Below are 18,132 nucleotides of genomic sequence, written 5' to 3' on the forward strand. Positions count from 1 at the left end.
GTACAGACATATTATTACATTAATGTAACCGTGGTTAAACTGGTGAGCCACTCAACAAATGTATGTGGCAGTATCGTGCCTACGTGTCTATATACTCCGTAAATATGTTTGGTCAAAATTTGAAATTCAACACTGAATTTCCACGTCAGCACATACAACACTTAAACGCATCCATACCGTACATAGACACAGAAGACCTTATCATAAATCAATGGCGTCTTCTCAACTCAAACAACCTGCAACTTAAAGCTTAATATCAAACGATGTTATCAGCTTCCTTCTCAACAACCGCCGTCACCGGTCCCACCATAAACCAGCAGCCTCTTCACTCTCCGGAAACACTAGCATTGCTGATCATAAACTCCAAAACCATCAGGCAACTCACCCAAATCCACGCAGCTGCCATCCGCCATGAACTTGATAACCACCCAACTGTGAACTTCAAACTTCAACGCGCATATTCTTCATTTAACCGTCTTCATTCATCTCTTACTCTTTTCAACCGGACACATGATCCCAACGTGTATTATTACACTTCAATTATTCACTCTCACGCTGTCCACAATCTTTATTATAAAGGAATTAAATTATACATACAAATGATATCAAATAATATTGAACCGAATGAGTTTACGTTTTCAGCTGTTTTAAAAGGGTGTCCGTTACAACCCGGGAAATTAATTCATGATCATGTGGTTAAACTCGGGTTTGAATCCAATATGCACGTGAGGACAGCTTTAGTGGATGTTTACTCAAATGGTGGATATTTGGTTTCTGCACGCCAACTGTTTGATAAAATGCCTGAGAGAAGTTTGGTTTCATTGACGTCCATGATTACGGGGTATGCTAAGAATGGGGAGCTTGTGAAAGCACGAGCGTTGTTTGATGAAATGGTTGAGAGAGATGTGGTTTGTTGGAATGTGATGATTGGTGGGTATGTTAAGTACGGTAAACCGAATGAAGCTTTGACGCTTTTTAGGGAAATGTTACGGATAAAGATGAAGGTTAACGAAGTTACACTGGTTACAATTCTCTCTGCGTGTGGACAGATTGGGGCGTTGGAATCAGGGAGATGGATTCATTCATATATAGAAATCAATGGAATGAACATGAATGTTCATTTAGGCACTGCTTTAATTGATATGTATAGCAAATGTGGTAGCTTAGAAGATGCTCGAATAGTCTTTAATAAGCTTAAGAATAAAGACGTTATTGCTTACAATTCAATGATTACTGGGTACGCTATGCATGGTCTTTCTCAAGAAGCATTGTTGTTGTTTAAGAACATGTGTACGATGCGCCTACGGCCTACAGATATCTCATTCATTGGAGTCTTGAATGCATGTGCTCATTCAGGTTTAGTTGCTATAGGAAAGGGTGTATTTCTGTTAATGAAAACTAAATACGGAATTGAACCAACAATTGAGCATTATGGGTGTGTGGTTAACCTTCTTGGTCGAGCCGGTTATCTTGAACAAGCGTATGAGCTTGTAAAAGACATGAAGGTTCACCCTGATCCGGTCATATGGGGGACTTTACTTGACTCATGTGCACTTTATAAAAACGTTGTTTTAGCAGAAGAGTTTGTTAAGTTTTTGGTAGATTATAAACTTGCAAATTCAGGAACATACATTCTTCTTTCTAACTTATATGCTGCAACCTCAAATTGGGCTGGAGTTGCCCAAATGAGGACAATGATGAAGGACCATGGGGTGCAAAAAGAGCCCGGTTGTAGCTCAATTGAAGTACATAACAAGGTGCATGAGTTTGTTGCAGGGGACATGAAACACCCGAATAGTGAACAAATTTATATGATGTTGGAGGTGGTGAATGAATGGCTTGAAGGTCATGGTTACGCTCCACAAACTGATATCGTGCTACATGATGTTGGGAAGAAGGAAAGAGCGCGATCTTTAGAAGTGCATAGTGAGAAACTTGCTATTGCATTTGGACTTATTAGTACTGAGCCTGGAAGTAGTATAAAGATTGTGAAGAATCTAAGGGTTTGTTTGGATTGTCATGAGGTAACGAAGTTGATCTCGAAGATCACTAAACGAACGATAGTTGTTAGAGATCGAAATCGGTTTCATCATTTTGTAAATGGGCTGTGTTCTTGTGGGGATTATTGGTGATTTAGAAACTTGTACAAAGACTTGTCATAAACTCAAAACTCCTACACATTTTGTATTTTTAAGCCTCTTAACAACATGGTTGTTGGATTAATTGTTTAATATAATCTAGAGATAAATGAAGATCAAGCTAAAATGTAATGGACAGAATTATCGGTTTATGTTTTTTGGCATCTTCAATGGACTGAAAAGGTTCTGAACCTTCCCAATATAATGAGAACATGTAAACCATAGTTTATATTACGCTTCAAATACCTGCCCTTATGGCCTAGTGGTACACCTAATAGCTTGTGTATTGGATGAGGTGGGAAGTCTCAAGTTCGAGTCCCTCTCTTAAAACATACCAGGATATTTACCTGATTAAGGATTGATCCCAGGGAGGTTTTACCGACCCGTATACCAGGAATTCAGCTCACTCCTCCTGCCACTTGGGATGGTTTAAAAATCGGATCCTTGTAATGCGATTCGGGTTTCCAACCAAAAACGCGTGTGTGCGTGAAAAGTGATTGGGTGGTTATAAGTGTTTTCAAATATTTGTCTTAAAAAATTATTACGCTTCGAATTTAAAGGGTTAAGCAAGTACCCATCAGTGTCGTGCATTTGTTTATAGTCATTAGAGACGCATTATTTCCATTTCTTCCTAAAAGACGTTATATTAGTCATTATAGACACATGATTTCCATTTCTTCGTAAAAGACAGAAAGCAAAAAAATCATTTATTAATCACTTCTTTTCCTTCCCTCTTATTTCCTTTCTACTCAACAAACACACTCAAGAAAGATTTTTGTTTATATTCTCCATTGCTCATCTTCATTTTCTATTGAAAATGAAACTAAAGAATGTATACATTGTAAAGCCTGAATTGCTCGTGATCTAGCTAGGGTCGTAAGGCATCTGCGTTAAAAGGTTATTGAGGCGAATCAAATCAATTCAAAATTTCAAATAGTTTTAGGGACCATTTGTAACCAATCTTGATCCTTTAAATTTGGATTCCAGTTACAAAAAACAATTACATACACTGTCTTATTTTGACTTTTAGTCCATTCTACCAAATCACATAGTTTTGACTTTATTGAGAGGTAAATGTTGTCAAACTTGAATCACTCGTGATCCAGTTGGGTAATAATGCACCTGTTTAAAAAATAATAGGCTAAAACAACGGAAATCTACAGGAATAATCAACTGCAGAAGAGCACAACAATATCAATATTCAAGAGATTTTTGGTTCAGATTACATCACATATCAAATACCAAGTATATAATTTTTGGAAGATGCTCTCCCCATGGTTTGACGGGCAGTGCATCATACTGTTGTGCAGTCGTATATTATAAATCATCAAAACAATTAACTTCAGGGTACAAATCGAAGTTTCAGAGAAAATATCAAAAAGTATGATTTGATTACCTCCGATTTCTTTATAAAAGGCTGAAATTCCGGCAGCGCCAACGGGCATAGAGTATTCAAGCCTTCTCCTTGGTTTCTTTGACCAACGTTAAAGAAGAGAAGAGCTAGCACGAATCGTCTTTGCAGCGTAAACTCCTGCTAAATGAATGCCTTTGCTTTGGCTTTGAAAGTCTTTCTGTTCCTGATTCAACTCCTTCATGCCATTGATTGATGCAAGTCTCCCAAGTGATCTCCACTAAATGCAAGTAATACAGACTGAATTTATGAGATGTAACACAAGCTATACAGACTGAATTTATGATAACAAAAAGTTTACCTCTTTATTAGGAGAAACAAGTAGTTGCAAACAGTCTATTTAAACATCATGAAACGATAGAATGGACCACATACACGATCATATGAAGATGAAAAGATGCCTATAAACCTGCCTAACAACAACTTGTGAAAAATACACAGATAAGCAACAACAGCTTTTACATCACCCTTCACGCGGTCAAATACTTGACCGTTTTATTTCGGGGGTAATTTATTAATATTATAAATATGTATAATCTTTATATGCTTAAGCGGTCAATTTGATGTGACATTTTTTTTTTCTTCCTTTCACGTGGTGACATCACTTAATGACCCAAATGATAGACATTTTTACTAACGTACCTTTGGTCGCCATACAACAAATGATAGAAATCATAAGAAATGATATGTAATTCATTCCTATTTTTGAGGTGATGGACTGTGTAAGTGATAAGCTCAAGTAAGTTCTCATTTGATACTTCTTAAAAAATATAATTCATCCAATCATACTACATAATGAGTTATAAAAAAGTGTTCTTTACTTATGGATCATTGCTCGGTCATTGATGACAATGTTATGATGGAACTCGGTGAAGCAATAGGTGTTTCAAATTTTTTTATGTGTGCTTCAAGATCAAAATTTTTTGAGGAACACTCATAACTGCACCAAATTCCATCATAACATTCTTATCAATGACCCATCGATCCGGTCAATAAGAAAATAAGAGCATTTTATAACTCATCATATAGTATAAATGAATGCATTATATTTTTTAGAAGTATGAAATTAGTACTTACTTGCGCATATCACCTACACGTTCCATCACATCCAAAATAGAAAATAATGACACATCGTTTCTTATGTTTTCTATCGTTTGTTGTATGGCGTCCAACGGTACGTTAGTAAATATGTCTACCATTCGAGTCATTAAATGATACAACCAAAACAAAAAGGAAAAAAATGTCACTAACGAATCGATCAAATTAGCGAAAAGATTATACATATTTATAATAGGGTTAAAGCTATAAATACGCCTTATACTTTCACTTTTGTTCCAATGTAGGCTATATACCAAAAAAACACTAGTAAAATCAAACGGTGTAGGTCACATACTTTCAAAAAGTGTCCTGATGTAAACAAACGGTGACCGCTTACCTGCTGAACCAATAAAATCAATTATTTAGTATTTTTTGTATTTCATATGACTACAAATAGGTCATATGCTTTCAGTTTGTTCCGATGTATGCTACATAAAAAAAATGATTTGTTCCGATGTATCACTAATGTCATTCTCCACAAAGATGCCGTCAGCTTATTTTTTATCAGGTTAATAAGTTCAATGCGCGTTCATATTAATACACTTTTTGAAAGTATGTGACCTACACTGATATTTTTTGAGTATATGACCTACATTGGAACAAAAGTGAAAGTATAAAGCTTATTTATAGCTTAAACCCTTTATAATATTAATAAATTACTAGCAAAATAAAACGGTCAAGGGTTTGTAAACAATAACCAACTTGAAGAAAAAGAAAAGGGGATGCGGAATACAGTATTTGGTTCTTCTACGGATTTTCTAAGTTACTAAAAAAAAAAAAAAAAAAAAAAAAAAAGAAAACTCACACACCCCTATCACTAATATTCACATTCGTATAGTCATATGATGTTACCAATGGTGTTTGTCCATATATGAATGAAAGATAACAAATCTAGTTCAACTTGATTATTACAACTTGAAGTCCCATAATCGATTTTCGCTTTTTGGAATAACATATTCTACTTTCTCCATTTTCTCATTAAGAAATCAGTATTTAATTATGAGTGCCATATCCGCTCCTATACAACGGCCTCTACCTATTTTCGGTCATTATATTGATCATTTACCATAATTTTTCAAAACAATAAGATGTCTTACATTTTATTACAAGTACAAATATAAGCAAATTCAAGAACTTTTTCTATAACTTAACTTTTCTACAACTGATTGATTATTCAGTATCAAAACTTCCAATACTCAAAGGAAGTCAAGGTATACCTTGTGTTGTAGCTCATGTGGTAGTGGTCTGCCTCTCTTAGCGAGAGGTCACTAGGTCAATAGTTTGACTCTTGTGGGGTGCAGCATTGCACACAAGATTGCCCCTTAACCCTTGAATTCCACCCAAGGGTGCCTTCCGCACATCGCGTTGCGGGGGCAGTGGGAGAGGGAGATTCCTTCCTGGGCAGCAGTTGGGGGCGGGTTATGCAATTGCGGGAGATGAATGCGTTGGTGGTTTAGTCCCCCATGGGTGATCCTGAACTGATGTTCAAAAGAAAAAGGAAGTTAACAAAGGTAACGTGTTAACAAAGTAGCTTTTATACTAACCTGTTGCAGTTCCTATTCCCAACAAAGAGCCTGTATTTGCCATAATAGCTCGTACATCAGCAAAATCAACATTAATCGATCCAGATACGGTATCTGCAAGTTTACACTAACTCATTAAAATAATATAAGATGCTAAAAGAAATGTATAAATTATAACATAACAATTGATGAACTAGTATATGAAGAAAGATGCACATATTACACACTAGAAAAAAACACTCTAGTTGTTACACAAACAGAATCAGATCTAACTTTTTACGATGACAAACTTACAATTAACGATACTAGACACCAGCTTCCACACAATATACAGGTTTTGCAGAACTTATATGGTTAGGATGTTACTAAGGAACATGTTTGATCGTTTTATAAGTCAAACCTTGGATTGGTCATATTCATCAAAAACTGCTTCGTTACAATATTCCAGCATTCACCTTTTATAGAGGAGTCAATTCTAGAACCTTCTATTCCCTAATCAAAATAAAACAAAACCTGAAATTTACAAGAGGTTGTTCCCTAGTACAACGAACCATCTTTAACCAATAGAATAACAAACATAAAATCAGTTAGGAGCATGTTCTCGGACCACTTTCTACTGTTGGGACCACGTTCTCTTAATTTTTGTCTCTACCTTCCTTTGTATTCCTTGGCATTATAAGTTCATTACCAACTAAGTAACTTAAATAAAACTACACTACAATCACACACATAAATGTTGCATATCCCTACAAACATAAAGCATGTGTAAGCAAGTAAAATAGGAATGGTAATGGCTTGCGTAAGCCACCCATTAAAGTAAGTTGTATCCTTAGCTAAATTTAGGGACCACCAAACAACCCCTCAAAATGAGACATAGCAGGGATCACAACCGTAGCTTAAGTTGTATCAGTCAACATACCAGGTTGTGTAATCATATGTTTTTCCTTTGGCATGACAACCGTATCAGATACTATATTTGAGTGAGCATTATAATAAAACTGTTATTTAAAGATATAGTTTTGGATGAAATATAAACATTAAATGGCATGTCCATTTTGTAAAGGGTAACACGGCCAATTTGATACCTGGGCAGTTCGTCCATCACCTTCTTCTTGTCGTTTGAATCCGGTTGCTATAAGAGTTATGCTAACCTGAGTGAAGAGATAAACGCATTGAACATTCACTAACTCATATGCAGCAGCAAAAAGTAAAAAATAAAATAAAGAATTCATATGACAGCTTCTTTATTAACATTTAAAATTCCATAGGAGGTCCAAATTTTTCATTCTTGCAAACTACAGTATTTTTATTCAACATTTACACGTAGGTGGTGATTTTGCAAAATATAGTACAATGAAATATAATCCAATTCAAGTGTGTTATTAGATTGGTAAGAAATTAAGATACTCACAATTTAAAGTAAATGACTAATGAGTGAATGAACTTCTAAATGCAAAATTAGAAATGCAGAGGAGATATTCAACCAATGCATACCTAGAAGCAATACGAAACAGATGAGAACGATGTATAACGAGCATTTAGTGGAAGTTAAAACCAGTTTCATGCAAACAAAACATAACCTCATATCGAAACCATGTTTAGTAAAGGTGTGACGCAACTTACCATAAAAGTTAGCACTTGGGTCAATATCCACAGATATTAGCCTTACATCCTTTTTGCACGACTTATATGGTTGGAACCAACTGATAAATTCAAACTCTGTACTATTACATGAAACTTTCAATCATGCGACCAGCGAACATCATAATATTGGTAAAATCTCTAACCTTTATATCAAACAATATTTGCAGCAAGTAATATAGTTGTCATACACCATGTAATATGCAGTCACGACCTTTTATTTGGATCCACTAGATCGTATATGACTTCTGCTGCAGCATTCAACTGGAAAGTGACATTTACGCATTTACTCCCAATTATTTCTATGACTTCAATCCATGCCATACATCCATCAACAAGCTGCTCGTCGCCCACTTTGATACCTAATAGCCGAATTATATAAACTTCAATACAGTAACAATAGCAAAATAATAAACAATACAGTATATGATTTATACCAAAATAAGTTAGAACACCTTCTTTGGACTTTGGAGCCTACATAGCTTGCTTGCTTGAACGGTGAAACGACAACCCTCACATTTTTCAGTGGTAAAGAACCAACCAAACTAATCGTTCCTGATAGTCAAACATACATAAAAAAATGGATCTTAATATCTATTTGGCCACTGATCCCTTGTATAAGATAAAATAAAATTAAGGATCACTAGAACCCGAATGGAACTAAGGATCCTTGAGGGGAACCAAAATAAGGTACCTGGTAGGCTGACACAACTTGTTCAAGTTTCAAATAACCAAAATAGTCGGTGTACACGAGATATGCTGATAAAGCCTACGGAAATGTAACAACACATTGCACGCAATTAGAAAACGATAACCAACTGGAAGAAAAAGGTGATGCGGAATACAGTATTTGGCTCTTCTACTGATTTTTTAAAAATTTAAGAAAGGAAAACTCAGGCACCCCTATCACTAATATTCGCATTCGTCCACATATATTTACAGTAGTCACAACTCACAACCCAACCCCGGGACTTGAACCAACAACCTCATGGTTGTTAGCTTACCGTATTTCGATACTCAAATATTGTTTGAACTTGTGTATGTACAATTGTACATCCAAAGACACTCGTGTACAGACATACTATACAAAGATGTGTGCGTTTATAGAGAGAGACCACCAATATTCAAGTATGGGGATAGTATTGTAATGTGATGTTACAAATGTCTTTGTCCATGCATGAATGAAAGATAACAGTTCCAGTTCAACTTGAAGTCACATAAATCAATTATCTCTGTTTGCAATAACATATTACTTACGATTTTTCTCACTAATAATCACTTTGGAATTATGAGTGTCATACCTGCTGCTATACAATTGTCTCTACTTCCTCACAGAAAATGTCATTTACGATCATTATATTAATCAGTTACCAGAATACTCCAAACAATCAGATGTGGATGTCTAACATGTTATTACAACTTCAAATATAAGCACATTCAAACAGTATGTTATTACAACTTCAAATATAAGCACATTCAAACAGTTTTTTCTATAGCTTAAATGTGGACTTTTAAAAAAATGAAATAAAATAGAAAATCCCAAATTCAAAAAAAAAAAAAAATTGACAATAAGAGATGAAAAGAAAACTCAATCCTGAATAAATCAACAAAATCAAAAGAAAAATATTAAAATTTAAAAAACTAAACAGTCCCTTATGAACAAAATCAAAACAAGAAAACCTAGTTTTTATGAAATAAAACACTATCAGAATTAAAAACCCTAATATATTATGAGGACTTACCAAAATCAAAAGAAAACCTAATAAAAAAGAAAATACGTATATAAACATTTTCTGACAACAACCTATTAGAAAGAAAGAAAAAAAAGTATGAGAGAGTGATGAAACTGATTAACAAAATCATAAGAAGAACCCTAATTGGAAAGGAAACAAGAAAGTTCACCGGCGATAAATTGAGTTGAGGGGGAAACTGCGTTGGGTGTGAATAATCATAATCATAATCATAATCATCAGGTGAGTGATATATCCACCATGATTTTACTAGATCCACTCATAGTTTAGCCTTAATGATAGCTTATACAAAATTGTTGGTATAGTTGATTAAGGGGTATTTTTGGAATAGAAGCATCAAATCGTGGTGGAAGGATAAAATTTGATGGTGAAAGTATCATCACCCTAATCGTAAAAATCATCTTAATCTTAACATATTTATACACGGGTGGGAATGGGAATGGGAATGGGAATGGGTTTCAGTTAAATTCAACGTTTTTTTTTTTTTCAAAAAAATGAAAACTTATATGTCAAATCTTAGGTGCTGTTTGTTTTTTAAGATGTTTTTAAGGAAGATCTGCGGATCATGTCTGTAAAGAAGATGTGGACTAAAAATCTGCAAGCTGAATATTGAAGACGGTTTGTTTTTTTATGTCTGCTAAATCCAATTTACTCCCAAATTATTGTAATAGAATTCAATTTTTTTTTTTTTTCATTTTCTAGTCGTAACAATTACCGACTCAATCTCAAACTTATCTTCTATAAACATAAACATATTACTCTAATACAAATTTAATTGATAAAAGATAAGGAATATCATTAAAACAAATAAACATGGTTTCCCCTTCTTCAGACTTCTCATTCGATTTCACAAAAATCTCATTAAATTCACCTTTAATTATAAAGAAAACCCTCCATATTCTTGTAAACCCAAATCTTAGAACCTTAACATCATAATCTACAATCTATTCAAGAATCCAGAATTTGAAGAAATTGGTTTCGCTAAAGCAAAGAAACATGGTCTGTTTCCTTTTTTCTAAATAATACTAGTAAGTACTGTAATTTGCAAATGCAAATTGTAGAAATCGTCGAGCACGAGTCTGTTGCAATCAACCATTTAATTAATCAAAGCCTAAATATATACCACGCATAAATATATAATAAGAATCACATGGGCGGAGTTAGCAGTCCGTGGTGCGGACGGAGGTGACACTTCGGCCGGAGGTGGTAGCCGGAGTTGATGGAGCTACTGGAGGTGTGTGGGTGTGGTGGATCGATGGCAGGAAGATCTGTGGAGGTTTGGGAGAAATGATAAAAAAAATTAAGTTAAAATGTCTTCAAGAGTTAGAAGCACTATTTTATGTCTTCTAGTTTGAAGATATAAAAAAGTCTTATTTTGTCTTATGTCTTCAAAAAACCAAACAATCTGAAAGTAAAATGTCTGCCCGCCCGCAGACATAAGACATAATAAGGTCTTCAACAAGAAAAACAAACGACACCTTAATCTCGAAAACACAAGAAATAAAGAAACAAGGAAAAACCGGCATGTGAGGCTTGAAAACAGTAAACAAGATGAAACAAAGATATCGACATAACCCTAATTAAACCCGAACCTCGCCGAATACCTTACAAACCAGCTAACGCTAACAATCAAACAAAGGAACGAAATCATCACCTACATATAAAAACCCATCAATACATAAACAATTAAAGACTAATGTTGTTATCGTCACCGCCATCCACATTAGCCTTGAACGTAAGTTCGATTCTACGCTAATTTTTTAATTTATTTATTATTTAATTATTTAATTTAATTATTTATATTTATTACTCCGTATTAGGTTTAACTAATACGTCCACCACCGTTGTATAAATTCTTGATTACTTCCCGTTTATCCCCGACTACTCATGTTAAGAGCATTTCGTTCTATTTTTTCTAAATCAATTTAATTAATCGATGCACGTCGATTAATGGGTCAAAATGAGATTTGTTGATCAAAATCGGTCAAATTCAAAATTGATTAATACTTTAGCATGAATTTTTTTATTTTTTTTTTCCTAACAGTAATTTTGGCATCGAATCCTCTCATTTGCCACACACGCACCCGTTAGGAAGAAACTCCTCGCATCCATTGCGCAAAACGTACTCGGAATGCTTTAGGTTAACTGTTTGGCTCGCACTAAGTGAAGAATACCAGAGGCACAACCTTGGACAAAACTCCCCCAGGATTTGAACATGCACATATTTTAACATGAATTTAAACTAGAACTTTAAAGTCTTTAAACAAAATTAACGATTTTAGACAATTATGTTAGATTTTATGTTTACATTTATTGTTTCTTTTATATTTACACGTATAATTTTAAAATGTATTATTTAAATATATTAAAAGTACAATCCGATTAATCTCTGATTAATCCCCGAATTTACTCATTTCAAAGTCCCGACCGATTAATTCCTGAATAGCAAATTTTGCAACCTTGTATACGTATATACCATTGGTCCTTCCTGGGTTACCCATAATTAACCCGGTGGTCTTTCACTTTTTAAAATCATACGATAGTCTTTATGCTTTTACAAATGCACGGTGTTGGTCCAATTTCTAACTCCGGTTAACTTATTCCTTTAAATGATGGGCACTTGATTAACCCTTTAAGTTGGGCTACAGCTTTAAGGTTTACCCGATATACTACAAATGGTTATAGATTGCAAGAATATATTTTGTTATTTTGTTGATAGTCATAAATTGCAAGAAATGGTAGACTGCATATACTACAAATGTGCAAGCCCCACAACTTGGTATTTTGTTGTTTGGCTACTGCTGATGTGCGTTTAGCCATACATTTCTTATTAGCAAATGCATAAGCCATTTACCTGTAACATAATGTATAAGTCATTTTGGTATTTTTGTTGGTTGTCAATTGTCATACATTACAAGCAGCACTATACACAGTAACATAATGTGTCATAGACCTGCAATATTAGTTTCATTGCGATAGTCATAACAAAATCTTATAACATGTCTTATTACCAATCATTTTACCTGGTATTTACAGACGTATTAGAATGGTTCCGGGCACACTTATTAGCAATAAATTTTCCAAAGTCTTGACGTATACGTTTCCTAACCGGGGTGGCAAAGGTGTTCATATTGATAACATTGACGGGATGACGTCACGACCGTAGGAAAGGAATAACAAAGGGGCCTCCAAAGCCAATTAATCTTATTTCTTTGTTTATTAACGTGTTAGTGTTTGTTTAGTTTGTGCATTTATTGTTCGTGTCCCATTGGGGTCATGTTATGATCGTTTCGTTTGCTTTGTGGGTTAAGGTTTTGTGATTCCGTTGTGGCTCGGTTAGAGTTAGCTAGGTCTAGTTGTTGGTTGTTCGAGCAAGTTTACTTTTAGCGAGCCATTTAGACGGTTTTAGATGTATCAGTTTTGTGGATCCTTCATTTATTGATGAAGGTTTCATAATTTTAATAGTAACCATCATCTTAGCCACAAGAAAAAGAGTGCGCCGGGTGATCTTACAAGAGTGAGAATCGATCCGGGAAGAATTCTTTGAAAGAGACGATCAATGGTAGATTAAGGAGCGCGGGTCCTCAAAGTTAATGTTTGTGTTCCGTCTTGCTTTCTTCGATTGCTCTTGTTCCTTGTTTCTTCGTGTATTTTTTAGTTTAATTTTGGATTAGTTTGTTTGTATGGTTTTTTGGAACGTTAATGTATAAATAGTTTTTGTTTATATGATGTTTTCTAGGTGCGAGCTTCTCCGTTTTCCCTGTCCTTTTGTATTTCTTGTTGAGAACGTTTTCCGAGTATTCGTGTGTATATATATATATATATATATATATATATATATATATATATATATATATATATATATATATATATATATATATAGCTTGTATTTTGAGATAAGCCGATAAGTTCATCTGACGTTACCTTCTTCTTGTGCAGATTAATTCTTGTGCTCCTGCGTTCCATCTTGTTTATACTGATAGGGTATATTGGTAATTTCTGTTTGAATGATTTCAGGTCAATTCATTCACCCCCGCTCTCTCAATGAAGCAGGTACATGCCCGTTACGTTTTCTAACAAATTTTAATTTTCGATTCATGTTATTCTATCACTTTATTAAGCAATTGATTCTCACTATTTCAATTCGTTATCAATTCGGACTACTCATACATCATGAATTGTACATACGATTTCAATTATACAATTTATGAATAGGTTATTTTCAATTCTAGGGTTTTTGTTCTTATTTTTCAGATTCACTATGTGTACATTGTTCTGGTGCTCAATCACAATTGCGTAATCATAAATGTTCATCGAGATGTTTCAAGTAAGTGCTATTAACCTATTTCGTAATCTTTAGTTTTGTTGTTTTATACATCACGAAACAATTATGAATAATTGATAGAAAATGGGAACTGAACTCATTAATTCTGAAATGCAAATTATTTATATTAATAAATAAACCTAGCAAGATGGCTAGGAACTGAACTCATTAATTTTTAGCAAATAATTAATATTAATAAATATGCCTAGCAAGATGCTAGGAACTGAACTAATTGAGCTTTATTAAATATTATCAAAGTTGCTCATTGTAGTATAGATAATTGACAGAACCTTGTGTATTCATGTTCTTTAATGAATTATCAAAGTTGGTCATTGTTACCTTTTGTTGTTATGATTTTGCAGTTTCAGTTGAAGTTTTTATGATGAATGCTGAATTTCGATTGCAAATCAACCTTATGATTAAATTCTTAAATGAATAACGAAAAAAACCTTCTATGGTATGGTCCTAATTTCGACTTAGTTTCAACATACGTTGTTTTTATTGATTTAATTAGATGGGCTCGTACCTGTTGCACAAATTATTTACGATACGTGCCTTAATTTGCTATGCTTGAAATAATTGTTATTCATTAGATAAACTTCATTGTTGTTATTCATTTAGTAATGTAAGTGTTCATGGGTTTTTCTCATTTAGTATTAAACGATCCTCCATAAAAAAAAAGTACAAAAAGATGTTTAGATCTTTGGGTTTCATAAAAAAAAGTACAAAAAGATATTTAAAAGTGGACTTGTAAATTAACCTAATATAATGATTTTTTTTTATGTTAGTTCGTCACGATGAATTAAGGATGCCTGTTTGATTACATTCGAGACCCTCCAAATTTCATGTTGTACTAATAGCAATGAATCCTCGGTGTTTAGGCTCTTTGCATTTCAACTGCATCCTCTATGCCAGGGAAGCATTTAGGTTCATAATAGTTGTGCTTTGTTGGAGCATAAATTTGAAGTAGACAAAATCACATTTAGATAATAACATCTGTTGTGAACAACAACATAAACATATTTTATCATGTTGTTCTGTGAACAACATGATAGACTGGAGGATGAATTTTTTTTGAGGAAGTCAATGGTGATAAGTGATAACCAGGTAAAGGCCTTTATTTAGTGGTGGAAAAGCAGACAGTTGTGTAACTGATAATAGTGGGTCATGGTCAAAACAGGTAAATTTTGTCCATACTTTGACGTAAGAAAATTATATTGCTTTAAAGTCTTTTTTTATATATATATATTTACCCTCACACACTTAAATAGGATGGTTCAGGAGTTTTTATGTATCATAAACATAGTTTTGGAACTTTCATCCCATTTGATATGTTTCCCTTTAAGGGTTTCCTTTTGAAGCCACCCATTTGCCTTACAGATATCAAATCATGCTCATAAGTAAACGGGAAAGCTTCTTCTGTATCTGGAATGTGTAAGCTTGGTATAAGGCATGATTCTTGCATCTGTGGAGGTGGAGATCAAAATTATACCAAATTCTTGTACCAAGGCCTTTCGGATAGTACTTCCTATCTGTAAGTGATCGTTCTGCCATCATCAATATGTCATTCACTGTTCTCACTTTCCAAGATCGTTTTTTTCCACTTGAATGCCCACTGCCTGTTATTTTTCGTCTCCTGAATTTTTTTTTTTTTTTTTTTGTCCATTCATAGTTATACAATGCTTCATTGAAATCTTTTTTTGCAAACTGGAGTGATTCCCTGACTTCATCGTTTACTCATCATACCCACTGCTACGGTGTTGGTTGTTGGTCGCTATGGTTATGGGGCAATTAAAAGGTAATCATCCATCTATATAAATAAACGAAGTTATTAACTGCTTAAACCTCTGTTCTAGTACTTTTGTTCTAGTACTTTTGCTCTAGTACTTGATGTGGAAAACCAAACGATTTTTAGTCTTGAGTTTGTAGGGCTGTTTTAGGGAGTCTAAGTGATTATTTTACGCATCATACCCACTGCTTTGAAATAGTGCAATATTATTGGATTATAATGGGACATTGATGCCACAAAATTCCGATTATATAGACTCCGTGAGTTTCCTATAAATGTCACAGAAATCCCTTAATGGTTGCTGTACGGTTGTCCCGGTTTTAATTCCATGAGTAAGTCAATGGAGCAGATTGTATAGGCAACATGCCTGAAATTTTGTTTCCTTCAACATTTTGTTTGCAACTGAATGTGTACTTAGAGTTTATACTTCCAATTAGAAGTTGAAATTGTACTGGGCCCTATAAAAGAGTCCATGCATAATCTTACAAGAGTAGTCTAAACAATCTTATGTGTACATTTATTCTATTTTTCAATCTGATGCAGCATCTTTGATCTCTGTACACCTCTCTACCCTGCATATTTCCTGCCACTAGCATCTTTAGGAAATCTTGCTAAGGTACTCTATTTATCTGTATCCTTGTTGTTTGGCAGTTCATGCTGATAAGATTATTAAAAGATCAGGAAGTCTTTTTCTTTATATAATACCGCAACGCAATGACTTAAAAGTTAAATTTATTATTAATGAGAATGAGAAGTTTTGTCATATAAGTATCATGATTGTCAAACATCATGATGAATTGATTTGTACGATCACATGCTACAACGTGTCTTCTTCACGTTTTTAGCTAAGTTTCACGTTCTTTTATTGTGGGTTTGAATTTGAATCTTATAAAAGATCATGTGGTTTGACAACTTGAACAGGCTGTGGCAAGAGGGCTAAAGGATCCTTCATTTCGGGTGATCCAAAATCATTTTGCTGTTTCAGGAAATCTTGGAGATGTGGCAGCAAAGGTAATAGCATATGTTATTCTGTTAAGTGTGTTCCTAAAAAAGTTTAATATCTGACATGATACATAGTATTTAAACCATTGACTATTATTCAAAAGCTAAATTATCCATCAACAATCAACAATGACATTATTACAGGATTGTGAACCAATAATATTAACTTTATATAATATTCTCGTAAGGTGCTAGTATATAATTTTGGTTTAGAATCTTGCCAAAAATCTTGCCAGCTGTTGTGTGCATCTTTGATAAGACTGTGTTTATTAGTATTATGATTCACATTGCTTTATTACTTATGTTAATATTATGTCTCATTTTAGGTGGTCACGAGATGTAGAATGAGAAACCCATGGTCAGAATAGTAATAGTGATTTTGGATTGATGCAAATGGTTGTGCCGCTGAGCCCGTGAATGATAACATTTTGATGTATGATAACATTTTTTTGGTGAATGATAACTTTATATAAATTTATTAACTTTATATTTTTATGGCCTCAATGTTAATATATTTTCGATTATAAATCTTTTTTGTTATACTTATTTCTTGATATGTTATTATACATATGATGTATGATGTATGTTAACGTGTTGAAACTGTCCTCTCGTCAGAGATTATCATATGACGTCTGTTGAATTGAACAACAATTTGACAAGAAAAGAAAATATAGTGTGACTTGGTTGTGTGTAGTTGTTGTGGCTTTAATTTTTGACAGGGTTCAAGGTATGGATGATTCAGTTTTTGAAGGTGGAAAGCAGGCTGCTGGAGATGAGTTGAAGAATTCTGTTAAAGGACTGAAGATTTGTTGCGGATCAGTTTTAAAGGAAAAGAAGCTTATGGTCAAAGATTTGAAGTCATGGTGCTTGGTGAAGATCAAAGGTATTGTTTGTCAATTTATCATATATTGTGATCGTGTTTTGCAGGTGCCTATTTTTTGCCATTTGGTTTTGGTATAGAGCTAGACATTGGTATTGGTGGTTTTTTAGACATAAGTCTTTTGGTTATTAGGAGTTTGCAAAATGTATAGTTTTGATTTTCTAGAATTGGTGATTTTGTCAAAGTGTTTCAGATGGTCACTTCAAAACATCCGCCCCATGTAATTTTTTGATGATTAATAAAATTTCTCCGGAGTACTGTCTCCTTTATCGCAAAAAACAATTTGACAAGAATATGACAGTTTGACATCTTTTGAATGTTATTGTCAATTTGAACCGCAGTTTGACCATTGGTGTAGCATAGTGCAATATGTTTAGACATGATCATAAGTTAGCTCATTTTACATGATCACTTGTATAGTGCAACAGTTTGACATGATCACTATTTAGTGCAATTTTTTGACCCAAAAGATGGCAATTTGTAATGATATGATACTTAGTACAGTTTTTTGACCAATACTATTGTAACCGAATGCAAGGACCCTATGTAGATACATGATGTATTAAAACCTCCAT

The 18,132-nt window shown here is 33.9% G+C and overlaps 1 protein-coding gene and 1 long non-coding RNA gene across 2 annotated transcripts; both read left to right on the forward strand.

Annotated features, from left to right (window-relative positions):
• The first annotated feature begins 221 nt into the window (after positions 1–221).
• Positions 222–2,132, forward strand: LOC139845570 (pentatricopeptide repeat-containing protein ELI1, chloroplastic-like). The gene has a single exon (XM_071835829.1). The coding sequence runs from the start codon at positions 264–266 to the stop codon at positions 2,130–2,132; it is 1,869 nt and encodes a 622-aa protein (XP_071691930.1). The 5' UTR covers positions 222–263.
• A 14,084-nt stretch (positions 2,133–16,216) lies between these two features.
• On the forward strand, positions 16,217–17,062 carry LOC139840194 (uncharacterized). The gene is made up of 3 exons (XR_011757271.1): positions 16,217–16,291; positions 16,597–16,686; positions 17,004–17,062. It is a non-coding gene; the product is annotated as an uncharacterized lncRNA (long non-coding RNA).
• Positions 17,063–18,132: the final 1,070 nt, after the last annotated feature.

Source organism: Rutidosis leptorrhynchoides, chromosome 4, assembly GCF_046630445.1.
Source record: "Rutidosis leptorrhynchoides isolate AG116_Rl617_1_P2 chromosome 4, CSIRO_AGI_Rlap_v1, whole genome shotgun sequence".
In the NCBI taxonomy this organism is placed as follows: domain Eukaryota; kingdom Viridiplantae; phylum Streptophyta; class Magnoliopsida; order Asterales; family Asteraceae; genus Rutidosis; species Rutidosis leptorrhynchoides.

Excerpts from the sequence above, each read along its gene's own strand:
- LOC139845570 (XM_071835829.1), top strand. The coding sequence starts at position 264 with ATGTTATCAGCTTCCTTCTCAACAACCGCCGTCACCGGTCCCACCATA.